Source organism: Phalacrocorax aristotelis, chromosome 8, assembly GCF_949628215.1.
Source record: "Phalacrocorax aristotelis chromosome 8, bGulAri2.1, whole genome shotgun sequence".
Classification (NCBI taxonomy): Eukaryota; Metazoa; Chordata; class Aves; order Suliformes; family Phalacrocoracidae; genus Phalacrocorax; species Phalacrocorax aristotelis.
In genome coordinates this window covers 31,103,749-31,131,189 of record NC_134283.1, presented here as the reverse complement: position 1 = coordinate 31,131,189, position 27,441 = coordinate 31,103,749, and the positions used below count along the sequence as shown (strand labels likewise).

The window sequence follows — 27,441 nt, the reverse complement described above, 5'->3', positions numbered from 1 at the left end:
GGACCCGCCGGGCAGCCCCCGCGGGGCTGGCACCGCCTGCGCGGCCCGGCCCGGCCAGCGGGGAAAGTGGATTTTGAAAAAAATTAGGAAAAAAAAGAGAAAAAAGGGGGGAGGGAGAGAAGCGAGCGGGGCTCCGGCCCCCCCCGCGCCCTCCCCTGCCCGACGGAGCGGGCAGTGCCGTCGCTCGCCCAAAACGCGAGAGGACAACCCCCCCCCCCCCGCAACAGACCCACCGCCTCCCCACGGCCGGGGCGCCGCTCCGCGCCCCCGGGCCGCCTACGCCTGTCAGCCGCGGCCGTCCCCCGCACCGCGCTCGGTCGAGGCGGGGGGTGGCGGGGGCCCAGCCCGCCGCACTCTTACCTCCGAGCGGGCGGGAGCACGTCCCGACCCCGGCCGGGCGGCAGCGGGGTCCCGCCAGCCCGGCCGCGGCCCCCCACGGGCCGGGGCAACCCCCCCCCGCTGCCGCTCGGGCAGGGCCGGGCCGCGCTGCGCCCGCCCGGGTCCATTAGCCCAGCACCGCTCCCACGGAGGGATATTTACACCGGGGTCAGGTTGTCGGGGTTCGCCCGGCACTTCCCCGGCCGGCGACCGCCGCTGCCCGCCCCGCTTCGGCACGCTTCGCCTGCCCTCCAGCGGCCGCTCCCCGCGCCGCACCCGCCGCCCGCCCGGCACGGCCCGGCGCCGCCGAAACGCGCCCCTGCACCGGGCAAGGCCGGACGGGCTTCCCCCTCCTCATTTTCTTTTAGGCAAAGAAAAAAATTCACACGCTGAGAGCGTGCGGTAACTCCTTCCCCGTCTCCGAAAGCTCGTTTATAGCAGACAAAATGCCAGGAACTGTTAACCTCCATGCATAGTCTAACTCTCTGAAGAGAGCCTAACGTCAGTTAACACCTTATTAAGTGAGAATATAACCATAGCTCATAACTCTGAGCTTTCCAAATTCTACACTCGAATAATGGCACACATCAGCACAGAGCGTTCAGCCCTGCAGCTCCCGCATCTGCGGGGACCAAAGCGCTCAATCCCCCTGTGCTCTCAGCCACAAATCAAGCAGCATCTTTAATCTCTGGAGTTCATCACTGGGCACCCTCTAGACACAGTGTTTTTCAGCCCATAGTTTCACACCCGAGAGACACAGAAAAGATTAAGAAGTTTGAAAACCATGTCAAAGGCAAGTTCTTATAAACCCTCCAGCACTATTATGCTTATGTGATGCATCTAATGGACTTCACACTTCTGGTCTTATAGATCCACAAGTCAAAAAAAAGAAGTCCAAACCACTCTCACTGATGCCACCACCATCAGTGGCACCACACATTCCCGTCACAGCAGTCCCACAGCACCTTGCCACAGCTGAAGGCTGTTTCCAAGGGTGGCCAAGACCATCAGAGCCACTTTCCTGAGCCCTGCAAGTTGAGCTCACTGATGCCCGTGGAGAAATGGTACAAACAGAATTTGGGGACTTGCAGGATAAGAGCACTTAGCTTAGATGTTAAAATATTCAATATATTCCTCATCACCAATATCTATTTTTCCTCAAAGCAGTCTGGGTGGGGAGGAACACAGCCTATGCCACCTTGTGCTGTTGGGCACTGCTCAGTCACCCACAGGAAAGGGACCCTGTGGCATGGGGTCAAGCCCAGCAATTCCACATGCATCAGCCCATCACCCACTAAGTCCAGTATCTGCCAGCCAAGGAGGCCCTGCATAATGCACACGGCAGTTCTGCAAAGCCAGAAGGCAGTAATACCTCCGTAATGCTCACAGCCACTCATAGTCATCTGCAAGCCTGAGCAATTGCTCCTTCTTGGCTTTCCTGGCCACCAAAACTCAGAGCAATCAGAAAATTAACCTGAACTGTCTCAGAAACAGCCCCAGGGCAGGCATCATGCCCCAATGGTTTTCTTTGGCCCTCCTTAGGTAACTTTTTTTCCCTTTAATTCTTCTTTAGGCGCAGATGCAAGGCTGTAACATTAATCTGCTGTAAATCACATGCTGAGGGAGAAGATGGTAGAGGTTGGCTGTGGGAAGCCTGCATGACCTCTCCTCCCAGCAGAGCTCCTGAAATGGCCACAAGGGTCTCCCACAGACAGACAGCACATCACAGACCACACTAGACCAAGGATGTCATCCTCAGCTGAAACCGGATTTCTCCTGTTCCACCAGCAGCCCATGTCACTTTTCTTCTCTCTTCCCAACCCCAGAGTTATCCTTGAGGAAGCAGGATCCATGCAGAAAATGGGAAACAAACTTGGTCCCCATCCTTGCTGTGATGGGGCCAAGCTGCTGCACTGCTACCATTAGCCACTAGGTTCATCCTGCCAAGCCTAAAAGCTCAACCTTTCATACAGGTGACATTTTGTGCCAGCTGAAAGCATTGTGTTTTCCTCCTTCCATGAGAAAATACTCAGCAACCATAATGCAGAAGTCAGGACGACTTGGTGAGGCTTTCAAATCCAAAGCATCTCACACATGACTTGCCTCCCTCTCCCACACGAGCAGAGCCTTCAACACACGGAGCACATCAGCTGCTTTATGTTACCAACACATGGGCTGGCCTGGAGGACCTCAGGGCTTCAAGTAGGACAATGTTTTACACTTGTGCACCCCAGTGATGCAAACGGTATCTGAAGGAACATTCATGCTTTTGTACTGTGTGCCTTAGTAAGACAAGTCTGATGCAGAAATGCTACTGATGATGCACTGGATGGAAGGATGGAAGTTCCTACAGTGGCCACCAGCACCCACCCCACCACTTCAGGGCTTTCCATCAAGGCAGCCCCATCACCCATCCCTGAGAAAAGACTCCTTAGACAGCAACTGATGGCATTGCCCAACACTCAACCTGGTCCAGGGCTGCTGCACCCTGATGGAAGCAGCACAGCTAGAAAAGTAATTTGTGAAGCTGCTGCTAAAGTTCATAATCTCAATTCCCCCAACAGCAGGGAAAATTACAGCAACTACAGCAGAGCTGCAAGTTATACATGGAAAAACTCATCACAGGCAACACTGGCCCAGGCCATGCCATATGCCAGCAGTACAGCTGCCTCCCACCGCCACATCCTGGCTGGGGCTTTGGCTGCCAAAGGGACTCAATTTGCACAGAGCAAAAGGCACCTGGACACCTCAGTGAGAACTGCCAGGGCAACACCTGCAGGATTGTTTTCAAGACAGTACATTGGATTTTTCTTTTTTCAACTATGAAAACATTTCATTTGCAATCACAGACAAGTTTTTTTATTTGAACTAGAGCCATGTTTTGTGCCTCAGTAGTCTGACAAAGCCCTTTAATCTTTAAAATCCCAAGAGTTACCTGGAGAATAATACCAATATTAAGTGAATCTCAGGCTACCAGCCTTGGAGAACACAGCTGAGTCTAGAAAATAGATGAGGCAGCTCACATGTATCTGTGGAAAAACAGAACTATCACTTAGCTGCATGGTGTTATGAATGTGTGTGTAAGTATATATATAATATTAAGAGCTCTGCACCCATGCTTATTGCTTCACCCTTGAAGGCTGCTATTTGATCTGATTCCCAACACAAACCCAGCCACCACAGCCAATGCCTACTGGAAAATTAACCCCTTTATTTGAAGCTGTGTATTTTTCATACAGCATACTCGCTGCAAAGGCATGTTCCTGAGAGCTTGATGTTCACGACATTTTATTAAGCAAGATGCAGGCCAGGTAGGATCTCTGCACTGCAGGGTGCCCCCTGGGATCTCTCAGGGTTACTGCCTTTCACTCACCCATGCAAATGCCTGAATTAAGACTATGTCTTACAGTGCCTCAGTGGCTTATTGGATTAGTAACTGCTCTTCAGCAGCTCAAATCAAAGTATGAGCAGGATGACCTTTCGCTTGTAGGGCTGTGAAGGTGCCCCCAGTGAAATGAGTTTCCCTTGCCCTGCTCCAGTGGTCCATATCACCCAACAAGCAGACATTTCACAGAGCATGAAGCCCATTCAATGGGGCCAAGGACTTAGCAGCATGCTTGAGTGGGAAACCTTCCCCACCCACTGGACACCCGTTTAGAATGTGAATGAGAAGCCAGCAGTAAAGGCCAGTGCAGGATCCAGCCCCGCTGCACCTGGCACACTGCGCTGCTGGGGCTCTTTCTCTTTTAGATCTGAAATTTAAAGGAGGAAAAAAACCCAGTCTGACTTTTTTTTACAAAGACCAAGTTCAGCTCTACATCTCAGCCCTGCCTCTGGCAAGTGAACCTGTGCACGGTTTGCTGCTGTCATCTTCTGCATCTCCAGCCTTTGGTCATTTCAATAAGTAGCTTTTACTGAAAATCAACTGGAAGATGATTTCTACATTTTGAACATTCAGTGAAAGGAAAGACAACTTTTAGAAGGGCTGTGGTACTTATTCTGGCAACTTCATCCCAAGGTAAGAAGGGATTTTAGATACACTTGTGCCACGTAGCCTGGACAGGCAGGGAGGGGATGCTTTGTAGTTACTGCCATTTGACAGAACAGCCACCTCAAAACAACCCTGAACTGATACGCAGAAGAACAACACTACTTAAGCCTTAGCACCATGACATTCAGCCACAACCTTGCAGAAGGAACACAGTGAAGAGCAAACAGTGAGGACTTGGACTCAGCCAGCCACAAAGCACCAGGCTAAAGCCCTGATTTGAAGCACTGGAAACACAAAACATAAAGCCATATATATAAAAACTTGCATAAAAATTCTGAAAGTAATATAGCAATTTGCAAGTCAGTATGGTAGGTGGCAGCATGGCCAACAGCCCTGCTGATACTCACATACAAGAGAAGAGAAGGAATGGCTGTACAAAAGATTAAAAATTCTAATGAAATTTCTAAATGAAAATGCATCCCGAGACAGAGCCCTGCAAACAACTGCACAAGAAAGGTGCTTAGAGTGGGGTAGATCAGAGCAGCCAGGAGCAGCAGAGATGGACAGCTTTATTCTGTAGCCCTCTTCAGCCCCTAACACTGCTAATACACCCTGCAATGCTTCCCCCACATCATACAGGTAGCAGCAGTAAGCAGCAGCTTCACATTCCTGCATCAGCACAGTTTAACACAAGAGCAGCATGAAATGATCTGGTGTTTAGCAGTTTTGGTACTTCACACCCATGGCTGGTCCCCAGCACTTGCTTCACCATGGGCCATCAAACAGCAGCTGCGAGGCTGGAAAGCTGCTGGGTGCTGGTGCTCAGCCCCTGAAACTCCCAGATTTCACTGCATACCAAAAGGCATAGGGAAGGCTCACTTATCAGTTAGCCTAAATTCCATCTGGAGTTTTTGCACACTGAGGTTTCTCCCTGGACATAAACAAACCATGCATGGAGGAATAAAAGCAATCCAAACCGTACATCGTCAGCTTTTACAATGGGATTTCACCAAGCCCCAAGACAGATGAAGAGCCAGGGAGATCAGCCCAGACCCAACGTGTCTGCAACCGCTCTGCTGGTTGCCTGGACTTTAAAAATGCATGGAGGCATAGGAAATGAACTGAAACACCAAACAAAGGCATAAATATAGTGAAAGCAGAAATGCTGAATTCCCACACCAAGCATTTGAAACAGAGCTTTCCTTTACTATGTTAAAAAAAACCAAAACAGTGCTTTTGCTGCTGGGTGCCTCATGCTCACTGATTTTTTAGCTTCAGACTGTTGAGCTGTGCTTTTTAAGCCCCACAAATCAGATGCCAACCTGGAATACCTGAACCACACCATGCCATGCCAGCAGGGATGGCACTAAGAATTAGACACAGTAATCCTGCAAATACAGAAGCATCAACCCCATGTGGTGACCCAGGACCTGGGTGGGTTAGGGTCTTAGTCAACAGACCTGAAGACTGGCACTGTTGAGACAAATGTGGCATGACCCCTTCTTTTTGGCAAGAAGTATTTACTATTTAATAGCTGCTAGGAAGCCCAGCTGGAAAGAGGTGAAGGTCTATCTGGAGCCTGGGTAAAGACAACACATCCGTCACTCAGCATTAAGGAGAGAATAGCTGTAAGGAATGATCTGAAATCCCTTAATAGTGAGCAAGAGCTTATATCAGCACAGCTCCACTGGACTTTTCCTTACCATGACCACGTGAGGCCACTTTTGGCCACCAGGAACTCCTACCTTGGAGAATGAAGACTGAAAAAACACAATGCATGCCAAATATAAACATAAAATAGCAGAATAATGGAATAATATAAACACAAATAGGATATCAAGTATGGTAGCTTTCATTCTTTAATGAGAGGGGCAACAAACTGGGACAGCCTTCTGCAGACTGGACGGGGAGGGAGCTGGGGCAGGGCAGGGAGTCCTGGGATGACAGAGGTGACCAGGAAGTCCCAAAAGGTGCCACCAGCCAGCTCAGCACTGCAGACAGGCCATTCCAGCTCCAGAGAGTGCAAGGATGCTCCCAAGAGCTTCTGCAGCCAACGGCCCTTTCCCGGACTTCTTGGGAACAGAGGCAAGCAGCACCTCCTCCAGCTCTAGACAATATGTATGTCTCAACCCATGCAAACGGAGAACCCAGCACGCTACCTTTACAAAGTAACAATACACAGAGTAAGAAAAAAAAACTAACAAAGCCTCTTACACAGCAGCCACGGTTTCAGGGTTTGTAAAGGTTTTTCTCTATTGAAATACCTCCTGAATGTCAATGGGATTTAGGAACTGAAACCTCAGACCCCTCTGAAAGCTCCAGGACACTCCTTAAACAATTCTCAGTGCTTTATTAGCAGAGGAATGAGGAAAATGAAATCACTGAAAATTACGGACCTCTCAAGCTAGAGGAGAGGCCAGTGGACTAGTTCTCCTGGGTAGCACACCTTCAGTGTTCTGAGCCCTTCAGCCAGTGCATGCCCCCACCCTGTGCCCCCCAGCATGGCCAACCCTGCTCTGGTGTCCTGCCTGTCCTGCACAGGGAGGATGCCCATAGGCTTTCCTTGGTCCCACCACCCAGCAGCATTGCAGCTCCCCTCTGAAAGCATGTAGCAGCTGCTTGAATGCTTCTGAAGGAAGGCAAGAACAGGCAAACCTCCACAGACAATCCTACACAAACTAGTGGGAAATTCCACTTTCCAGCCTTCCCACTGCATTAAATCCTAGGGCTTGGCTTCTTGGATTTATATTCCTCCATGGTTTCATTTTTTCCCTAAAAAAAAAAAATCACAAGCTGTTAAGCTTCAAAACTTAATATTTCCTTAACTGGGAGCTTTTCAGCTTGACAGCTCTTAAACATAAAGCTCTTTAAGTGAAGTCTCCTGAATTAAGCTGCCTCCAGCAAATCACCATTTCAGCCCCCATCTGCAGAGCCTCCTTCTCTCTGGGATGACCCATCCCTTCCCATGCCACCATTGTGGACTCCTGCCCACTGCCTCTGCACCCCTCCCGGCACTATCTCACAGGCAGGACCTCACATGGAGGCTGCATGACCACACATGTCCCCAACAGCTGGCATGTGCCACCCCTGGGGCAGTTCAGGGTTGATGCACACACAGCTGCAGGCTCTGAACCAGTGACATGCTAGACCTCTCAATGCCCCATGTCACTGTCCTCAGTGATGGCACAACTGAACGAACAACCTAGAGCAACCTTGGTACAACTCAAGTTGGGTCTTGAGACAGACACAGGACAGCTGTCTTAAAACCACACTGAAAGAAGTGTTTCTACTAAACCTTCTTCTGAAGAGGTGCTGTAGGCCACACCTCACTTTGGAACAAGAGCTCAAAAATATGTAATGGGTGGGTCATCTTTGCTGTTTACACAAAAATATACCCAAACACGGCCTTTTTCTGGAAAACCAATGTCACAGGTCAGCAAGGGGACATCTTCAGTAGTCCCACTCTCCTGGGGCATGCAGAGGCATCTTGCAGCCCTACAAGCAGGTAAGGCTGAACACACCATCCACTCATGCAGGTACAGCATGAGGTACAGCAGCAGAGCAAGGATGGGCTTTTATCAGTTCTTCACTGTGACCAAAATGATGGCACTAGCCTCTGATGTGCTCTCAGGGACACTTTGTCAAGCAACACAGAAGGAGGAACGGATTCATGCAGGAGCACCATGTTTACAAGGGAGTTCAAGATTTTTCTAGAGACAGCAAGGCTGACCAGGGAAGGACAGTGTTCCTCACAACAGCAATGGGTAGAAGACATTGGAGGAGGAACTGTTAAGGATCAGAAGACAGAGAGGAGAAGCCTGAGGAGCAGTGATGGACTAAGTTAGCAAGGAGAAGGCTGTGGCAAAATGTAGAAGTGGGAATAAGCTGGAAGGGACTATCTAGAACCATAAAGCTAGAAGGAACAAGCAGAAGCATCCCTCCTAGTTTGAGACCCTAAAAAAGAAGCCAAGATCCCCCATTCTTCCTGTCCTTCTGTGGTGTCATGAGATCACAACAGCTGAGCCCCCTTCATTATGGTGATCCCATGACACATCATTGCCCTTAGCTACAGGGGGGTCATTTAGTTAAAATCTATTTCCACATGGAAAATTTGAAGGAAATGCTTAGAAGTATGGGAAAAAGGGCAGGAAAGAAAGTCCTGAAGGCCAGAGGTGGCCTTATTATACTTACTACATTGAAAGCTTCACCTATTAGCTGTGGTTGTCCACTGTTCTCAGTGTCCACACATACACATACACATTTACACACAGGGAACACCTAAAGCAGCAGGTACTTTGGGCAGCAACACTCAAAGCAATGCTGGAATATATACTGCCTCAATATTGCATGATCTGTGTCACTAGAAGCTGCTCATTTAGGATGTTCTTTGGAAAGTATCACAATTATAAACTATGGGACAAATATAAGGAGTAATGGGAAGTTATGTGAACCAGGCATGGATAAAGATGGTTACTAAAGTGAAATGCCAAGTACCCCGACAAGCTGCAATATACCTTCAACTCTCCCTGCAGTTATTTCTCATGGAAAAAAAAAATCAATTAAAAACCTCAGGTTTAATTTGAAAATACCTTCAAACATTTATATCCTAATTGAAGAGGAACTTACTTTCTCTTAAATACCAGGTAAGTCAACATAATTGCATGGGTCTTAGCAGGCTTAGGGCCCCAGCAATTAGTTGAAGGGATCTTGAGTAAGACTGCAGGACCCTTCTAAGAAAATTGTCTTCAGTTTGACTGCCCCTAGTACCAGCAAATGCCAAACACTAAGTCTAAGATGAACCAGGTGAATTAACTCTGTGTTGAGTAGCCCAGTTATGCTCCCTCCTTTTGCCATTTGCTGTTCAAGTATGCCGATTTCCATTCCCTTGGCTAGACAAGTCTCTGGGCAGCAGCACATCGCTGCCTGCATGGCCACCTCTGTGGAAGTGGCAGGCACTATTAGAGGTCCCCTGCTGAGCATCCCACTAAGCATCTCCATTTTTCCCATTCTTACTTTTGATCCTCAACTGCCTTTTTTTTTATTCGTTGTCCTTTCTTGTTCTTTGCTTTGTCCTGGGATCATTTTCCTATACAGGATCTTATGGCTTGGCTAGGGAGAGCTGATAGGAGTGGTAGAAGGGGAGAAGATAGTTTCTGAAGAAGGTAAGGAACAGAGCAAAAGTCATCCCAATACAGCTGACCACAGACCATGCATGCAATTAGGAGAGTCCAGGGGTCTCCATGGGACTCATATCTTAATTAACATCTAATATTTGACTGATTTATTTGGTACCAATCAGGCACGGCTTAAAATCCACTTGCATAGGACAACCAACCAGACAGCCACTGAAGAGCTGCTCCAACACAACACACAGAATTGCTCCCAAAAGTGTAAATGCAGATAAAAGACAAGCAGCAAGTAGAGAGCAGGTGATTCCCTCTGCTGTCTGCAGTAGGAAGGGCAAGTCAGGCCCTTTCAGACACACCTCAAAGGCCGGTAACCACTTCCCCTGTGCCCAGTCACACAAGCCCAGCTCTCCTTCAGATTACAAGAGCCAGGACTCAGACAAAGCAACCCTTAATAAATACCAGATCACAAAACCTCCAAGCCTCACTCAACACAATCAATTGCACTTGCTGCTGCTTGCCAGGACCTACTGCCCATTAGACAAGGCCAGGGAATAAAGGCACTCCATCTAACACTTAGCTCCAAACCACCTGACTCAGTTGCAGCTCTTTCTACATTTCTTTAGCAGGATCCAGTCTTTAATTCCCTTTTGGGAAAACAGGAAGAGGACTAAGGATCTATGTGCTTGTTCCACAAGAAAAGAGTGAAGGAACAGTAGGGAGAGTTCTGGCTGCTGGTCAGTCTCCTTCCATTCAGTTGTAAGGAGGCAGGACATAGTTTGGGGTACCTGGGTAAGATTTCTAGAGAGGACAGAATGCTCCAGCATGAACTTAGCCCCTGAGGGACTGTCTGGGTGGCAAGAAGCCCAGAACCACCACCCATCCTGGCCCTGTTTTCCATTACCTCAGCCCACACACACTCCCTTCCACCCTCCTGCCAACCATACTAGAGTCGTTCCTCTCCAAAGGCTGCAACAAGCTGAGCACAGGCAAATATCAGAGCCCAGCACTCATCATACCACTTGGGCTCTGAGGCACCATTTTGGCAAGCTAGTTTCATTCACAGGAGCAAACAGAACCCTGAGACAGACCCCAGAGTGGCCACAAGCACTTTTCTTGAACACCCCAAGGAATAAGACACAGACCAAGACCTCCTGAAGCTGGAAAAGGGTGTTTTACTGCAGGACAGTATCCTTTTATCATCATCTCCTCTGAAACACTATGTCCAGAAACACCAGAGGCTTGGAGACAAAACAGATCCATGTGGAGCAGCTGTAGCTGCAGCCAACACTGTACAGAGGACAGTGCAGCCACACACCCTGCATGATCCCACAGCCCTGCTCAGGTGAGCAGCCTCCCCCTTGTCCTGTGCAGGGGAACACCACCAGCTATCTATTCACCATAAGGAATGAAATGCTTACGGGATGAAAGCACAGAAAAAGCAAGGAACAGGAAAGGCAGCAGGGCGAGAAATTAATGGAGAAAGGAGAGGTCAAGGAACAGCCACTTGCAAAGGTATTTTATCATCCTGTAAAAGGAAGGTGAGTTGTTTTCCTATAGTAGAGAAAACTTGCATCTACATCAAATGCATTTGCCTGTGACCTCTTAAATAAGCCACCCTCAAGGACGACCACACAACCCTCAACATAGCTATCAGTATTACAGCTTTGTTGCAATCATGTATTACCACCATGATAAAAACATGTTTTAATTCTGCATTAAGCCAAGAACAGTACTTCAATAAGGCACATTGTTATTTGGGATCTTCTCTTCAACAGGTATTTTAACATCTGAGCTTAAACTAAACTTTTTTGAATTCAACCTTTGAGTCTCTGTTCAAAGAAGTGCAAGAACTAGCAGCTGCATGTGAATATCCTACAGGTTATGGCTGCAAAGCCCAGCAGTCCCACAGGAGTCATTGGATGGCCAGTCCCAACAGGAGAGAAGTGTTTGGAGCCATGACTGGCAGGAACAAGCAAGGTCTGTTCCTGGGAGGGATAGGGCAGGCCGCCATGCAGCCAGGAGCAGGGCAGACAGTCACACCAACCACTTTTCATAGCTAGAGCTGTAAGAACAAACTGGCAGAAAACGACTAAGCTAACCAGGACCAAGTTATCATTTTTATGCCACGATGCAGATGCCTCAAAAGACACTTCATGACACTTAATGGCAGCCTGACAAGAGATTTGACTTACATTATACTCAGCTACAGCACAGGAATACATTTTCCTTTAGAACTGCCCATATGGGCTCCATCTTTACCCTGCAAACCCTGTGCTGAGGGTGGCTGCGCCCCACAGACCTGCCTTGGTCAGTGACCTATAAACAGACAACACCCTGTGCTATTCTTAAAAAACTTAATACTCAATATTTTATTGGCTAGATAACCTCTTACTGAAATTACTGTACAATTTTCACTTGTTTCAGCCGAAATTGAGGGCAATTTTGCTTAAATAAGCCTGTCTGTGCCATTAGCTCCATTTCACCAGGGAAATTTGCTCTCACTTGTGCATATGACATAATCTATTTACATAACCCCACTGAAACAGACATTTCAAACCCTTACACTGCCATTTCACATACTGCAGTTATATTCAAGCTTAAGTGAATCTTTGACACTAGTCTTGCACTGTGTTTCTCTACCATGCACTTTGCTTGGCTTTGTTTTTCCAAAAAGAAATATTTGCTTCTGGAGATTTGGTTTCCATCATGCCTAGAATCTCAACTATAGAAACAAAGATTTTTATAAGAGCAAACCTTAAATATTTCCAGTGATGATTTTACACACCAAATTATACATTCTGCTTCTATAACTACTTGGAAGAAAGAACATGCAGTAAAAAAACAAGAGACCCCAGGCCCAATTAGCACAACTGTTCCAGGACACCAACTGTGCAAGTCCTTCAAGTGGAAAAAAACCTCCAACCTGCTAAAGTCTGCTTTAATGCCTTTCCATCCTCAAAAAAGATTTTTCTGCTCTGGAAAACAGAAGCCAGTTGCATTAATTCTCACACATAGCAAGGATTAAATCAGTTTAATAGTTACCATACAACTGCTTATGTTTTAAGTATTCTTTGTCTTCATACCATTACTGCAGTTACTACACATAGATAAGCATTCAAGCATTTGAAATGATACAGCATTTAGACAAGAGCATTGACGAGGAGTTCAGTGCCAGGCACGATATCTATGTTTTCCTTCCCCTTCATCTGAAGGAGCCCTTATACCTTGGCATTTCTCCTTCATAGGACAACCAAGAATAGTCAAAAAACTTGTTTTAACTCCACCTTAGTAACATAGGCAATAATCAGAAAAGACCCAAGGAACTGAGACAGGACTACCTGCCCATCTGAGCTTTTGGGATTTGCTGGAGATTAGCTCCTCATCAGTCCCAGGAATTTATCCACTGGCATTGATCTCGCTCAGTGAGCTCTCTAGGCACACCCTACAGAATTCAAGCTAATTCTCTTCTCCACAAAACCCTCACAGGAGTCATATGTGAGACAACCTCAGAGACTGTAGACCCTCAGAAGAACAGCACAGCCAGCAATTCCCAAATCAAAAGTATTACATTTTACAAGTGGAGTCACAAGCCCTACCAACTCAGTTGTTAGAGAGAAACCATAAACCAAAGAGCAATGAAGCAGGTCAGAAACTGAGATGCAGGAAAGGCTGTTTTAGGCAATTATATAATTAGTGGTCACTTCCAGACAAGAATAAAGTCCCACTTACCACTTAAGTCTTCTCACCAATCATCTGCTCAGTAGCTGTAAAGCTCATGGAATTGGAGTGGTTGTTTTTAAAGTTGACAACATAAATGAGACTATCTGATGTGTACTGGGTAAAGAGAAGTAGCTAAAATACTTAGCAGTAGTTCCTATGAGAACTTTAAAGCTCTTATGTTCTGGGTTCAGTATGCAAACTACCCCCAACCCATAAAAAAGAAACGATAGTACTTTATTAAAATACTAAATTTTATTTTTTCCACGTACATTTAGTCTCCCCACCATTTCCATTTGTCTGACCACCACTACCACCATGCCTTATCAAAACATTCCATACATACTTAAAATGAAGCTGAGGGTGGAGTCCCGTCTTTAAAAACTAAGCAGGCATTTTGGACAACACATTCTTGGCAAGGTAATCTGGATGACATTTATCAGACATGGTAGGGAAAGCTCTTTCAGCATTTGTAAAAAGGACAGCCAAATAATGGTTACAGAAATAAGACTGCAGATTTTAATGAACTGGTTAAACTGTTTTCTTTTCTTACAGAGTCTGTCTCCACTGCCAGAGAGCTTGAATGACCTGGAAGTGTACACAAGAAGTTAGAAATTGAAATCCATTTTTCTAATTATTTTCAGTCTACTATTGCCAGTTAACTCCAAAAAATATTGACATTAAATTAAAATTTAAAAAGCATTCGTTTCAGAGAAAACTCAAGTTCAAAGCAAGACCTTAGGCCTTTCTGCTAGAAGACTGTTACTCACGGTAAGTCACAATAGTAAGAATTCAGTGAAGGTAAGTGAGAGGATGGGTGTGGACCAGCTAGGCAAATATTGGCTGAACTCTGCCTACCCTGGCTAATGTCAGACCAACTCCAGTAGCTGAGGCTAACTGCTTTTAAATGTTCTTTCAAGAACCTATCAATTTGTCTATCAGACAAGTTTACTCTGAACCACTGAAGGAAGCAGGAAAGCATAAGGAATTCTGTCACTGGAAGAAAGTTTTGACTTACAGGAATCTTGATAGGGAAATCAAGACATTTTAGCCTAGTATATGTTGGATAACAACTAATTCAGAAACTTGCTTCCTGATACCACCTTTTGGCTTGCCCTCTTGCAAGAGTTCAGTTGACTTTGGGAGAAAATTTAGTAAGAAAGCCATAATCTCAATCACAAAACAGCTCCCCCTCCCAGACACCCTCCCCAACAAAAGGCTGAACAGCAGACTGGCCTAGGTGGCCAAATTCAGCAGCAAGGAAAACCACAGCTCATTTCCTTGGCCAATATGGTGCCAAAAGGAAAATTCTGTGGGTTTAGTAAGCAAGAGATAATTTACCAACCATATAAAAGCTGGAAAAATGTAATAAAATATTAGCTTTCCCAACTTAGCCAACTATACCCTTAAAACTGTTCCCATTTATTTAATTTGAAGTATTGTTTGTGGTTTGTAACCCTTTGAAACATACCAAGGCTTGTAAAGATTAAGAAGTGGAAAAGAATCCCCTAAGTCAGGTTATAAAAGTTTTTGGACTTTATCAAGTTCCAATAAATTCAGTTACCTTCTGGTCCTCCATCCTGAAGCAATTCTTAACATAGTTGGCAAATTTGGGCTCCAGCTTAGGAAGGGAAGAACCCTATTTTGAAAAAAAGCAAGATTCAGCGTATGCAGGTCATTTAATTATTCCAGTAAATAACTCATTTATTAAAGCTTAAAACTCTTACAATACACATGGGATTTTACTGAATTCACCTTATAACATCCTGAACAAATCTGCTTTTAAACCATTTTCAAGACTTTTCTTCTCTGCAGTACCCAGGTATTACTCACAAGAGTGACTACACTAAAATGGCTGTACATGCATCTTTGGTCATGCTCAAAAAACTTAACAGCAAGCACTGACCACTTAAGATAACATTGTTTGTAGTCAACATTCATGCGCTATTCAGACAAACTAGAACTAATTCTGTATTTATGGATTCTTACTACAGCTATCTTTTATTACTTTATTACTATATGATCTGTACTCCGATTTCTTTATTACTTTATTACTATCCTACCACAGGTAGGTTTTTTATTGCAGCTCTCTAAAGCAAAAAATTAACTGATCTCCCACCACCCTTTAAGACTCATTCTAATTTATTAGTTCTATCAATTTAAATAACCATTCTAGAGACATTTGCTTGTATTTTTGAAAAAGTCTTTGTACATACTCAAATGTACAAAGCAGATTCAGTAATTCATGGGTCTAGGTTTACCTTCATGTCTTCTCCTATCTCCAGGCAAAATACAGCCCCACTATTTTAAGAGACATCAATTTACTTTCACATGCCTCATGAGTAATACTTTTCCCATTTTTCAGGTACCTGACTTGAAATATACCTAGCCAATTATGACAATACACTTAGCTGCTACTCAGCACACTGCAGAAGACAGCAATTTTATGTTCTAAGGAAAGAAAGCTCTGTTAGGAATACCTGAAACTGCAATACTGCAACCAAAAAGCTTGGATTTAGACAATGTCTTCTTACCCCTGGGTTCTGTCAAGTACAGATGCTTTTCTATTAACCTGCTGACATCTACTTACTACACAATACAGCAGCTCCACTCTAGCAGCTTTTTAAAAAATCACTTTGTATTTTATGAAATTATTAATTTGCTGGCTGTCAGCCAGAAGTGCTGTTGTATGTGGCAACACACAACCCTTTTGCCTAAGGTATGTTCTAGCACCATCTTGGAATACATTAAATTAAGCTGCCTGCTATTGCTTCTACATATTTGTGCTTACACAGCATTTCCCAGTAAAAACTCTTCAGCAACAGGCTACTTGCCAGTTATCTGGTCTGCATGCTTCCCTCCACAGGGACATCTGTCTACCCTGAGCAGCTCAGCCACTTCTGCTTACACTGCAGAAATAACACTAATCATGGCTCCTCTGAGTCATGTAAAAACCCACCCTAGCATCCCTAGATCCAAGAGGTTAGTTTGACCTAGTAGAATGATAGTATCTATCACTGTCAGGTTCATAATTTAGGGATATGCATTTCAATCCTGATCATAATCTGACATTGGACACTCTGCATTCACTGTATGCTGAAACACTTGCTGTCTTATTTTGCATTCCTGGGACAAAACTGCCTCAAAACATCAAGAATCTGAGAGGAAAATCATCCTAATTCTTTAAATTACTTGATTGCCAGTGTAAGGGGGAAGAAGTTTATCATCTCAGACCAAACTAAAAAAATACCCAAATTCTTCACAGAACCGACATCAGTGTAGTTTAGCCAAAAGTTAAGTCTCCAGAAAAGAATCTGGTTCAGTCACAAGCATACGATCTATAAGCATTCTCCTGAGCTAGTGAAGTAAAACCAGAACTCAATCTAGATGTCAAGTCCTCACTACCACCTATTCTGCAGTACATGTGTACTGAACTGCACCCCTAGCTAGCACACAGGTTTCCAAACTTGGCTACGGGGGAGAGAATTGCTATTACCTCCTACACGTTTACCCAACCAGCCTGTAACTAAAACACAAATTTTTATACTTAAATAGCAGCCAAGAAGAATACGCATACGCATAACCATGAAGTCCTAGTCAAAGCTGATAGCAAGCAATGCCTGAGTGACTGCTCTGTGACCTCCAGAAGATGAAGCATCCAATGAGGGGAGACTCAATTATCCCCAGATCTCCAGTTCAGAAAGCAAATGCTTTCAGGTCTTCAATGATTCACAAATGCATATCACAGGCACCTGTCTCCCCCTTCTGGAAGCTATAATGCCTTACAAGCATCCAGATATCCAAGTTGAATACTGCGTTAAGACCAAGCCATTCCAAGGGTGTGAAGAACTCTGCTTTACTCTAGTTGCCTAAACTAAGATGTGTACACTAGTTAAGACAACTTAGAATAAGTATCACCCAAAGTGTGTTCTTTGTTTATTGTTTTGTTGTGGGGTGTTTTGGGATTTTTGTGGGTTTTTTTGTGGTCACTAAGAAATACCAAATTACTAAACACCACTACCGGGGGAATACAAAAATAAACTAGGTGGTTTCGTTTCTCATTAGTACAGAGGCTTCTTCATCCCAAACAAGTTCTCATTTCTCTAAGCTTCAACATCAACATACTCTGATAACAGCACAGCAATCAGTGACATGTAACCATTTCTTAAAAACACCTAATTCTTCTGATCTGTGGAAGTATAGAAGGCTGACAAACCCGAAGCTTCCAAAAACTCACCTTATCTACAGACGCCTGCATTTTTGCTTTGATCTCCTCTAACGACAGAGGGACTTTTGGTGTTTTTGGAGTTAGAGATTTATCCTTCTTGGAATCTGGAGTCTGAAAATTATTAATTTCATTAGGAACTTGCACATAAAGCTGGTTAGTATACAAGATCATGTTTTCTAAAAACAAGACTGTTAAAACCTACAAGAACTAGCTATTGCATAGATACTTCAGACAGTTTTCAAAAAAAAATCACAGAAGTTAAATTTGTGCTTCCAACACATTCCTCAGAGACAAGGAAAAGAACATTTAAGTTTGGAGCTACTACAGTTAGCATAGCTAGTATCTTAGACATTTGGACAGGTGCATACACAGCTTTCTCCCAACTGAAACGGAACTGAAAATAGCCCAAACATTCAGTGGTTTAGTTCACTCCATAACTGCAGCCAGATTAAGACATGCTTTAGAAGGTACACAACTGCACTGCTTTTCAGATGCTATCCTGCCATCCATCCAATCCACACTAATTTTTGTATGAACCTTCCTTGCATGCATGTTTGAGTACATACAGCAAGGAAAAGCTGCATAAGGAAGCTTGACAACTACAAAGCAACTGAAGAAAACTGTTAGTTCTCAAATGGATCAGTTAAGCCAGACTTCCATATTAGCAGCAGCCCCCTGTTGTACTGCAGTGGCAACAGAGTGGGCACTCATCCCTTTGTAGAAGCAGCTACACAAAAAGAGAGTTGTATTTTAAACCATGGGATCACCGATACTCACACAGGACAGCATGTCTGATTTCACATCTTGGCTGTTACAGTTATATATTGATCACTGAAGAGTTTCACAGGGCAACATGAAGCAATGAAGAATATCCCCAGCATGCTTCATACTAAGATTCAAAAACCTAACTTAATGGTTAGTACATTATTTGAAGTTACCCTTAGGCAAGAGAAAACTAGGTTCCACAGTTTTACTCATTTGTCTTCACTCACTTTCGATTTAGATGCTGGTGTGGGCGGCTTAGAATCTTTCCCATTCTGCTTTGCCTTCTGCATATTTTTCCCTGAAGCCTCACGGACAGGCTGAAAAGAAAGCACTTAGGGTCATTTGCCATGAAAAACTGCTAGTAAACGTTAAGCTCATAAACATAATACTCAAGACTTAGTGACAAATACATGCTATTTAAATCAAACAAAAACACATTCTTATTGCCCATGCAACATTATCGACGTCCACTATTTAACCAAAAAGCATGCATGCCACAGGAACTCAAATGAAAAACTGTCAGTGCAACACAATACATAACCAAGATCAAGTTTTGTTATGATGCCACACAACTACATGGGACCTCCACTACATTTTTCCTTACATATTACCATGCAGACTTTTGGGGGCTGATATTGCATAAGACTAATTCTAGACGGCACTACAGTTCTGAGATCTGACTCAGTGCTACTTGGTTTTTTGTGGCTGTTTGTGTTTTGGGGTTTTTTTAATATAACCATTATCTCATTTGGCATTTCATACAGAAATATCATCTGGGATGCACATGGGCAATACCACATGTATATTTAAGAACTGGATTCTTATATTCCTCTATAAACCACAGGACCATTTCGTTCAGCCACACTAAATTGATTATATGGCAGGAAATCTGCAGTTCAGGCCCTAAACTGTTCTGTACTATCACCTATAGAAATTCATTAGGACAGAGCAGCATATAGTGAAGTAAAACATTAAACGTTTGCTTCTAAACAGCAGGTATGTAAACAAATTCAAGCCAAAGCACCCAACTTTGAAAAAAATTACTACCTTTAACCTCCACAGTTGCAAAGTTGTCTTACAGTTTATTTTACCACCAGATGGCACTCAAGGGCTGATGTACATTCACGTTCAAGCATTTGGCTACCTAAAGTGAACTTGAACCTTTTCCAATGGGCTCACACATTTAGATTTTTATTGAAAGTTAGGTTGCTAGAAAGACCTTTTTCACAGCATGCAGGACTAACTGAAATGGCAAAGCACAAGCCACATCTCTGAGCAGGATTTTGTTTGCTGCCCAATGGCCACATACAACATCATACCAGTCCCACAACTGCGCACATGCACACTGTTAAGAACCCAGCCACCCCTCTGCAGCAACATAAATAAAATATGGATTGGATGTACACTCACACTGAAGTGTTCTAATATTCTATTAGAATTTCTTTATACAGACCAAGCTAAATCAAAAGCATCCCATTCACGCATTCCAAATAGCTGTGCTTAAACTCATTGGTTTAAGGGACTATGTGCCCAATTACTGTCAGCCCTTGTATTAGTATCTAGTCCATTATGAAACAGAACACTGTGCAAAGAAGAGGACACTTCAATTAGCTTCTGCATTACAATAAATGCAGAGTTCAAACCTAAACAGCTATCTCATTTATGCAAGCACAGCTCACACACACACTTCTGCTTTAGGGGTCTTCATATGAATCCTCAAAGACTCAAAATCAGGACAGTTAATTAGCACCTATTAGTACATTAAGGGGTGTTAGCACTTGCTCCCCCTGTCTGAATAAACTTGCTGCAGATATTAAGTCCACCAGGTGTTATCACTCCAAGTTCATTGAACAGGCTGTTTAACCCTTGATGGGTGAAGAGGGTCACAATGTGCACTTATGTATGTATATATGTGCCACTTACTTTCTTCATTGGCGTTTTCATTTCTTCCTCATCATCCTCTAAGTCATCCTCATCACTACAATTAGAAAGGTAGTCACCATAAGAAGATTCATACCCACAGCTTTTAACACATCAGATATTAGTCTTCCCTCTCCACTCCCACCCCAGATTTTTTTTCATGAAGGTAGCAAGTAATCTTCAAGTCTACCTTATACCTTCTTTTAACACATGGCAAGGTGTTAGGCCAAATACTCCGCTGTTAAAAACAGTTAAATGCATTCCTTTCTGTTTTAATACTGAAGGCACAAATCTTAGGACTTCCACTACTACTAAAGATACTCTAAATTTATAAGTTAATGAATTACATAAAACCAAGTTTTATAACCCTGTATAACATATTTGAATAACACTAACTTAGAGTGCATTGTGAGATAAACTTTGAGGTAATTCTGTGTTTTTTGTAGCCAAGAAAAAAGTAGCTTGCTCACTTAAAATCCAGTTATGTCACACAACTCATTCTGAAACAGTTAACCCTGTATTTCAAAATACATTATCAAAGCAAGAATACATACTCATCATCCTCCTCCTCATCTTCATCATCATCCTCATCATCTTCTGATAATTTTGCCTTTTTCTTAAAAAAAATCAAGTATGTGAAGTGTAAATACCATTTTGACTTAAACAGCAACCTTGACCCAAAACAATTTGTGGCATAATTACAAGACCATCTTCCATCAATTTCACTAAAAATGAACAAGTTACAGCTGACAAGTCAAAAGCTACTGACAAATATACAGCATGATCTAAGCACACAAACCTTTTCTTCTACACTACAGAGCTTCGATCAGCATTTAAACTCTTGCAGTACGCTGATTTTTACACTAGAATCTGCACAAACTCTGCAGACAGGTGCAGACTCCACAAAGCAGTCTTCATATTAAACCCTCCAGCAAAACTTTGGAAACTATGTACTTAACTACACTTCCGTTATTTAGTATTTGTCAAGACCCATATACAAAATAATCCTTCCCCACAGATGTCAATAAACCACAAACTAAGTAAGCAAGCCATCTAACACCTTACTCCTAGAGGCAGGGTTAATACAAAATTCAAAAGAAAATTCTGCAGACAATCTGACTGTAAGTATATATACCTGTGGTGTTTTAGCTCCTCCTCCACTTGCTGGTCTCTTTGTTGAAGTGTTCACAATTTTTGTATCATCTTCCTCATCATCTGATTCTGGTTCTTCCTCTAATGCTGATAAAATGATGGCAATGTGTAAAAACCCACCTCATTTAACAATAGCTAAAACAAGACTGCTAGTAAGAAAAACAGAAGAATATCAGCCACAACTAAATAGGCATGATCTTACTGAGGTGCTGAGCTGATAGAGGAAGCTTCCCACCAGCAAGCTAACACTGAGGTCAGCAACTTTTCCAGCTGACTGCATGCAGATACTACTACACTGAAATCCAAAATGGGTGTATACCAACCATACACTGCCTTCTGCGCCATACACAGAAGGCATATAGTTAAGAATACAATTCTCTCCAGTTCTAAGGAGACACATTTAAGAGACCTTCTAGAGAGAAAGATCAGTTTCAAAGAATTTTACAAAGGAGAAGGCTGGTCCTAGCTTAGGGTGAGTATGCACTAAAAACTATTTCATGGGCAGTCTTTCTCACTCTCAACTGGTAAGCAAAAAGCTCACCGCTTTCTGGTGTGAGACGCTAATACCACCAGGAACCATCACCCATTTTTGAGGGGAGAAATTAGAACTAAAATTGCAAGGCTGACACACAACCCTTACGCATACAGATCAAGAGGCAAGAAAAGGTATGCAAGCATTTCTCTTAAGTCCTTTGTCCTCCAGTTACCTCATGCTTCTGAGGACAGTGAATTGAAGTTTCACAGGGCCAGTATCAGACAAACTACTGCTTCAGATACCAGACACATCACTCAAGTTCTGTTGGTGCTGACAACAGCACGGTCGAAGATCAGTAACTAGAGTAACACATACCTACGAGATGTTGACCGCTGACGTAAACGGGCCCTGAACCACATTTCAATCTCAAGACCACTGGTGGTGTGATCTCAAAGCCACCTAATGAAACCTAAGGAAAAAAAGCATTGTTATTTATTCAAATATTAAAGGCAGTGTATGCTTAAACAGACAATTCATGCAAATGAAACGAAGAGCTCCAATATCTATAGACTCCAAGGCTAATACAGTTACTCCAAGTTTCCATCTGAAAGAATATTCTGGAAGTGTTCAGTAAATTCAGGGTCAGTAGGCCACAACAGGGTTTACTACACTCTCATTGCTTATCATAATTAAAGCACACTTCTCAATGCCAGACTAATCCACATTTGCTTCTACTCATCTTGGCAGCAATGTCAATTTGAACATTTTTCCATCACACCTACCCCCAGCATTCTGCAGCTCCACTTGTACAACATCTGCAACACTGCTTCAAAATTACATTCCAGATTGCAGGAATGACAAGCAGGGTGCCCTTAAATAAAGGGTAGCAGTCACCTTTTGACTCTCTCAAAGAACTTGGGACCTACAGAAAAACTGGATTTTTCTCATCCCAGGCTCAAAGAAAGCAACGCAGGCTATAGATGCATCTGCTTGCAAACATGTACATTTGTATACATAGAAATGTCATGCATAATTACTATAAATTCTGTAAAAAAGCATAATTTGAACAAAAGTCCATCATCTCCAGATGACTAGAGTAAGTCCACTAGGCACAAAAAATATATTACTATTTACCTTGCATTACTATACATGCTAAAACTGACACTTGTCTGAACCCACTAACCACTGTACAGTTTCACTAAACTTCACTAAAACCTTTTTTAACTAGTCTTTCTCACCTAAGGCGCAATTTGTAGATTTGTCCAAGTTCCTGTACTTACCGTAGGCTGCACTGACATTTTCAGAGATGCCAGTACTACTTTAATAGGGTTGCCTTCATAGTCCAATGCTTCTGCTTCTACCACATGTAATTCGTCTTTGGCTCCAGCCCCTAAAGTAACCTGTGAGGGAAAGAATGCACATTCTAAGAATCTTTCCAAATATTCTGAGTTATTTTGAACTCACTGTTCTCTATCTTTCTCTATCTCTTAAGACTGAAGTTCATTCTTCTGACTGCCAATGACTCAGTTGCACTCCTTCCCAAGCCAATAGCCTCTCTCCCCGTAACACTGGCACTTGCAAGGTACAAGCCAAGGCATGTGTTTTGACAAGAGTGAAAAGGAGACCTTTTGCTATACTGGACCATTGCATTGAAATGGGTCAGTGACAAGTCCAGTCAGCACTGAAGCTGGCCCAAGGGAAGAAGTACAAACACATATCAAAAGGAAGGGAAACAACTGCTATCACTACTCCAGAATCAGCCTTTATCCTCTCCCTTCCCACCATGTTTCATCTGCCAACTGCTTAACTATCACTTACACCACACACTTTTTGCTCAGTTGACATTCAGTGAGGAGTTAAGTCTTAACTGCTCAGTTCAGTACTGTCATTTATGCATATGCCTTCTGCACTAATTCACCAAGGACTGAGAGCTGCTGTCCCAGAGCATTTCAAGACTCAAGTGCCAGGATTCCTTACACCACATGCAAGTCTGGCACTTTCTGAAGATTCAAAAACCATAGCTGCAGGGAGGCAAATGAGAGACTAGACAGGGGACAGGCCTGAAATTCCAGTTCTCTGAACCTCTGGCATCTGAGTCAGGATTACACATCAGGGATGTGAAAACCAAGAATCCCTGAAGTACTACAATTATTCCTGGGACAAGTGAACAAGGCTCTCTTGTTTCCTTTCCCAATGCCCATGAAAAGAAAGCTTTCCACCCTCCATGGAAGATGTGGGTGTAAACACTTCAGGCAGAGGCATACCATTCAAACTGCCATTCTCCAAGAGCTGAGTTTTAGGCACGCTATAATGACCCAGACTAGATATATCAGACTGAAGCTGAGAAACAGGATACAGAATTCACTACTACTGGCAAGTTTTGTTAATGTAAATCTGAAGAGGTGAAATTGCTGCTCTGATCTCACTTCCCAAATGGGTTAGCAACAACACATTATCATTCAGCTGGTGGGACTACCCAACAGGCCAAGAATTTAAGAGCATACCTCCACCCCAGTTACTCCTGTCATTTGCACCTGTTCAAGCAATACTATAGCACTTACTATAAATTTATTTACTGAGTGTCTGGCAAATATCCATTCATGCGCTTTCATTTCTACACTGAAGGTATGCACACTGGCAAATAGGTAATGAAACAGTGACCACCCCTCTATGTTCTCAGCTATCATTACTAAGACATCTACAGAAACCTTCATGCCACTTTTTACCTCTACATCAACCTCTCTTCCATTTCTTACCCTTTTTTCTCCCCACTTCTTTCTGTACCTCATACCCAAGTCCATCACCACATTTTCATCTTAACTGACACATGTGAGTCAACCTTTATACATCTACTCTTTTATCAGGTGCACAGATCAGTCACCAGGTATTTGCTGCCTTCACACATCCTTCATCAACTCCTTCCTCTGCTTGCCAAGGCATTTGCTGTTCATGGCTATGTCTAAGATCTTCCAAGCCTCTTAGACATTTCTGGTTTGTCAGTTATTTCAACCCCCATTTCTCCTGTATAGCATCTTTTTTCTTTAAAAATATAGGTTGTTGAATTAAGACTTTTTCCCCACAACCCTAAAAACTAAGTACTGAGATGCATTCAATGTGCTTCATCACCCGAAGAGTGTGCAGCATCAGAAGACATGCTACAGGTAACTTTCCAAGAAGAGGCTCTCTGGATAAAGCATATAACTCAAGTTATCACTCAGTGATTAAGTTCATCTGCATGGCAAAACATTCAGATATGAGAACTATCCATATGAACTTGTCCTATACGTAGTTTACTGTTATATTCTTCCCTCAAAAGAAATTCTAATTAAGAAGAAATTAGCCATTGTCAAGCCCAGGCTGCAATTTTCACAAAGTGCAAGCACTGAAGACACATGACTCTCAAAACTGTAATGCCTATATTAAAGTGTTGTAAGTATCACTCTGAATAAGTCTGGAGAGCATTATTATGCAAGTCTCCCACAGGAAGCAATTTTGCTGTAAGAAGTAACCCACAAATTTAAGGCTCAATTTCGTTTCCAAGTACCATCAACATATCTCTTGGATTTCAAGTAAAAACTGGTTATCAACCATAGAGAGATAGTACATTTCAATTCCTTGTCTGTGAAGTTGTGGCATATGATCTTTCTGCTAACCAGAAGTAACATGCTCAGCCCAGAACAAAGGTCTTGAAATAGTGTCTTGCTTGTGTGGCAGCAGAAAGATCTAAGGACACATCTAAGAACTCTCAGTGTACAGCTCATGATTTCCAGGAGTATCCTTGTCAGTGAGGAGTCTCTTAGATGAATTACCTGAATCAGAGACAGTGCTCCCAGATACATCCTTACAGAGGAAAGCACTAATGGAAATAAATCAAAACATAACCCCTCAATACACACAATTTCAATGTGGTTATTAGCTGCTTATGGAAAAAAAGGACTGAAAACATGTTTGTGGAATATATGGAAAAGATTTTTAAAATAAGGATTCTAATAAAGTCTACTAAAATGTGCCCATCCATGATTCGTACAAATCTATCCTCCCTCTGTGCTCCTGCAGCATCTGAGCTATTGCGTCAGAGATGTCAGAGGGTATGTTCTGGCCTTTAACTCTGTTTACTATACATTAATTAACCTACTGAGACTTAATATTTCAACTGTTGCAGCCTTGCATTGGTTGCTGTAAAGGACAATGCACTACTGGAGATTTTAAACTTTCTTTTTTTCAACATAGCAAATACTTCAAGTGACAAGGTACATTCCACTCCAAGAGTATCTTATTATTTAAGAGATTCACACACTACTAAAATAGAAAAGGTTCAAGGAAATAAATTTAAGCATTAAAAACTCACTTCTCACAACATCACATACCACTGATTAGAAGTAAAAAACTAACAATACTTGCCGTTCTCAAAGACAACTGATGTTCATTTTCTTCGTCATCTACTTTGAACTGATACTCCTTATCTGCTTTAAGCTCGCAGCCTGTGAAAAGACCACTTAGTTGTAAGCATACTGATCTACTTAGAGGCAGGCATTCGCTAACCACTGATTATTTTGGAATTTACTGCTCCAAGGCCCCGAACTTGCAGCGAAACCCAACGGCGCTGCAGGCAGACGACACACGTGGGGTGGGGAAAACCCCACGCGAGGCCGCGGCGCGCGGGCCGCCGACCGCGCAGCTCCCGCTCAGGCCCCCGGCCCCAAGCCCCGCCCGGCCTCCCCCGCGCTGCCCAGGGGACGCCGCCTCCCGGCACGCGGTGTAGGGGGCTCCCCCGTGGCCTGCGGTGAGCGAGGCCCCGCCGCCCCCCCCCCACGTGCTCCACCTCCCGCCGCGCTGCCACGTGCTCCGCGGCCACCCGCTGCCTCGCGCTCCGACCGAGGAACGGGTGGGGAACAAATGCGGCCTGGGCCGGGCCGCACCGCCGCCACGTGGGAGCAATGCGCCACGTGGGGCTCGCGCCGGATAACGGCCGCGGGCGCCGCGCGCCACCTGCCCCAACAAGCCCCCTTCCCCCCCCCCGTCTGTCACCCCTCCCCGCCCCACCGAAGCGCGGCGCGAGGCCTACACGAGGCCGCAGTCCCCCATCTGCCTCGGGCCGCCTCCCGCTCGGCACCGCGGCTTGAGGGAGCGGAACGACGAGGCCAGCGGGCGCCGAGCTGTTACCGAAAAGGAAGGTCTGTGGACGCAGGGGACCCATGCTCTCCATATCCATGGCGCTATCCTCCATCTTCTCGGCCTACGGGTGGCGCGGGACGGGATGCAGCACCGGGTGGTATGCAGCGCGGCGGGCAGACGCGCACTAAAGGAAGGCCTGTGCCCGCCCACTCCCAGAAATAGCCCGCGCGCTCTCGCGAGACTCGCGCCCCGGCCGCGCCCCCTCAGCCCGCCGCTCCGCCTCTGCGCACGCGCCGCCCCGCCCCTCCGCCGCGCGAGCTCACGCGTGGTGGGGGTCGTGAGGGCCGCCCTGGTGCGCGCGGGGGGCGGGGGGGTGCCCCTCACAAAATGGAGGCGCTAGGAGCTGCTCACCCGCAGTCACCGCTGGAGCTGCGGGCCCGTAGGACTGGGCAGGACCGCGCCACCCGCCCGCTGGTGGCTGGTCAGTCCCTCATGCGTGGGGCTGGCGCAGTTCGCCAGCACGGCCGGCGGGGAGAGGGCAGGCAGCGCCGCCCGGGCAGGTGCCCGCTTG

The 27,441-nt window shown here is 44.5% G+C and overlaps 1 protein-coding gene across 1 annotated transcript; it reads right to left on the bottom strand.

Moving 5' to 3' along the window:
• Positions 1 to 13,448: 13,448 nt before the first annotated feature.
• NPM1 (nucleophosmin 1) lies at positions 13,449 to 27,140 on the bottom strand. Its single transcript, XM_075102215.1, has 11 exons — positions 26,919 to 27,140; positions 26,157 to 26,236; positions 23,036 to 23,155; positions 22,131 to 22,224; positions 21,264 to 21,367; positions 20,683 to 20,744; positions 20,132 to 20,186; positions 18,436 to 18,525; positions 17,453 to 17,554; positions 14,780 to 14,854; positions 13,449 to 13,803 (listed from the first exon to the last, which is right to left on the bottom strand). The coding sequence occupies exons 1-11, from the start codon at positions 26,980 to 26,982 to the stop codon at positions 13,765 to 13,767; spliced, it is 885 nt and encodes a 294-aa protein (XP_074958316.1). The 5' UTR covers positions 26,983 to 27,140; the 3' UTR covers positions 13,449 to 13,764.
• Between the last annotated feature and the right edge of the window lie 301 nt (positions 27,141 to 27,441).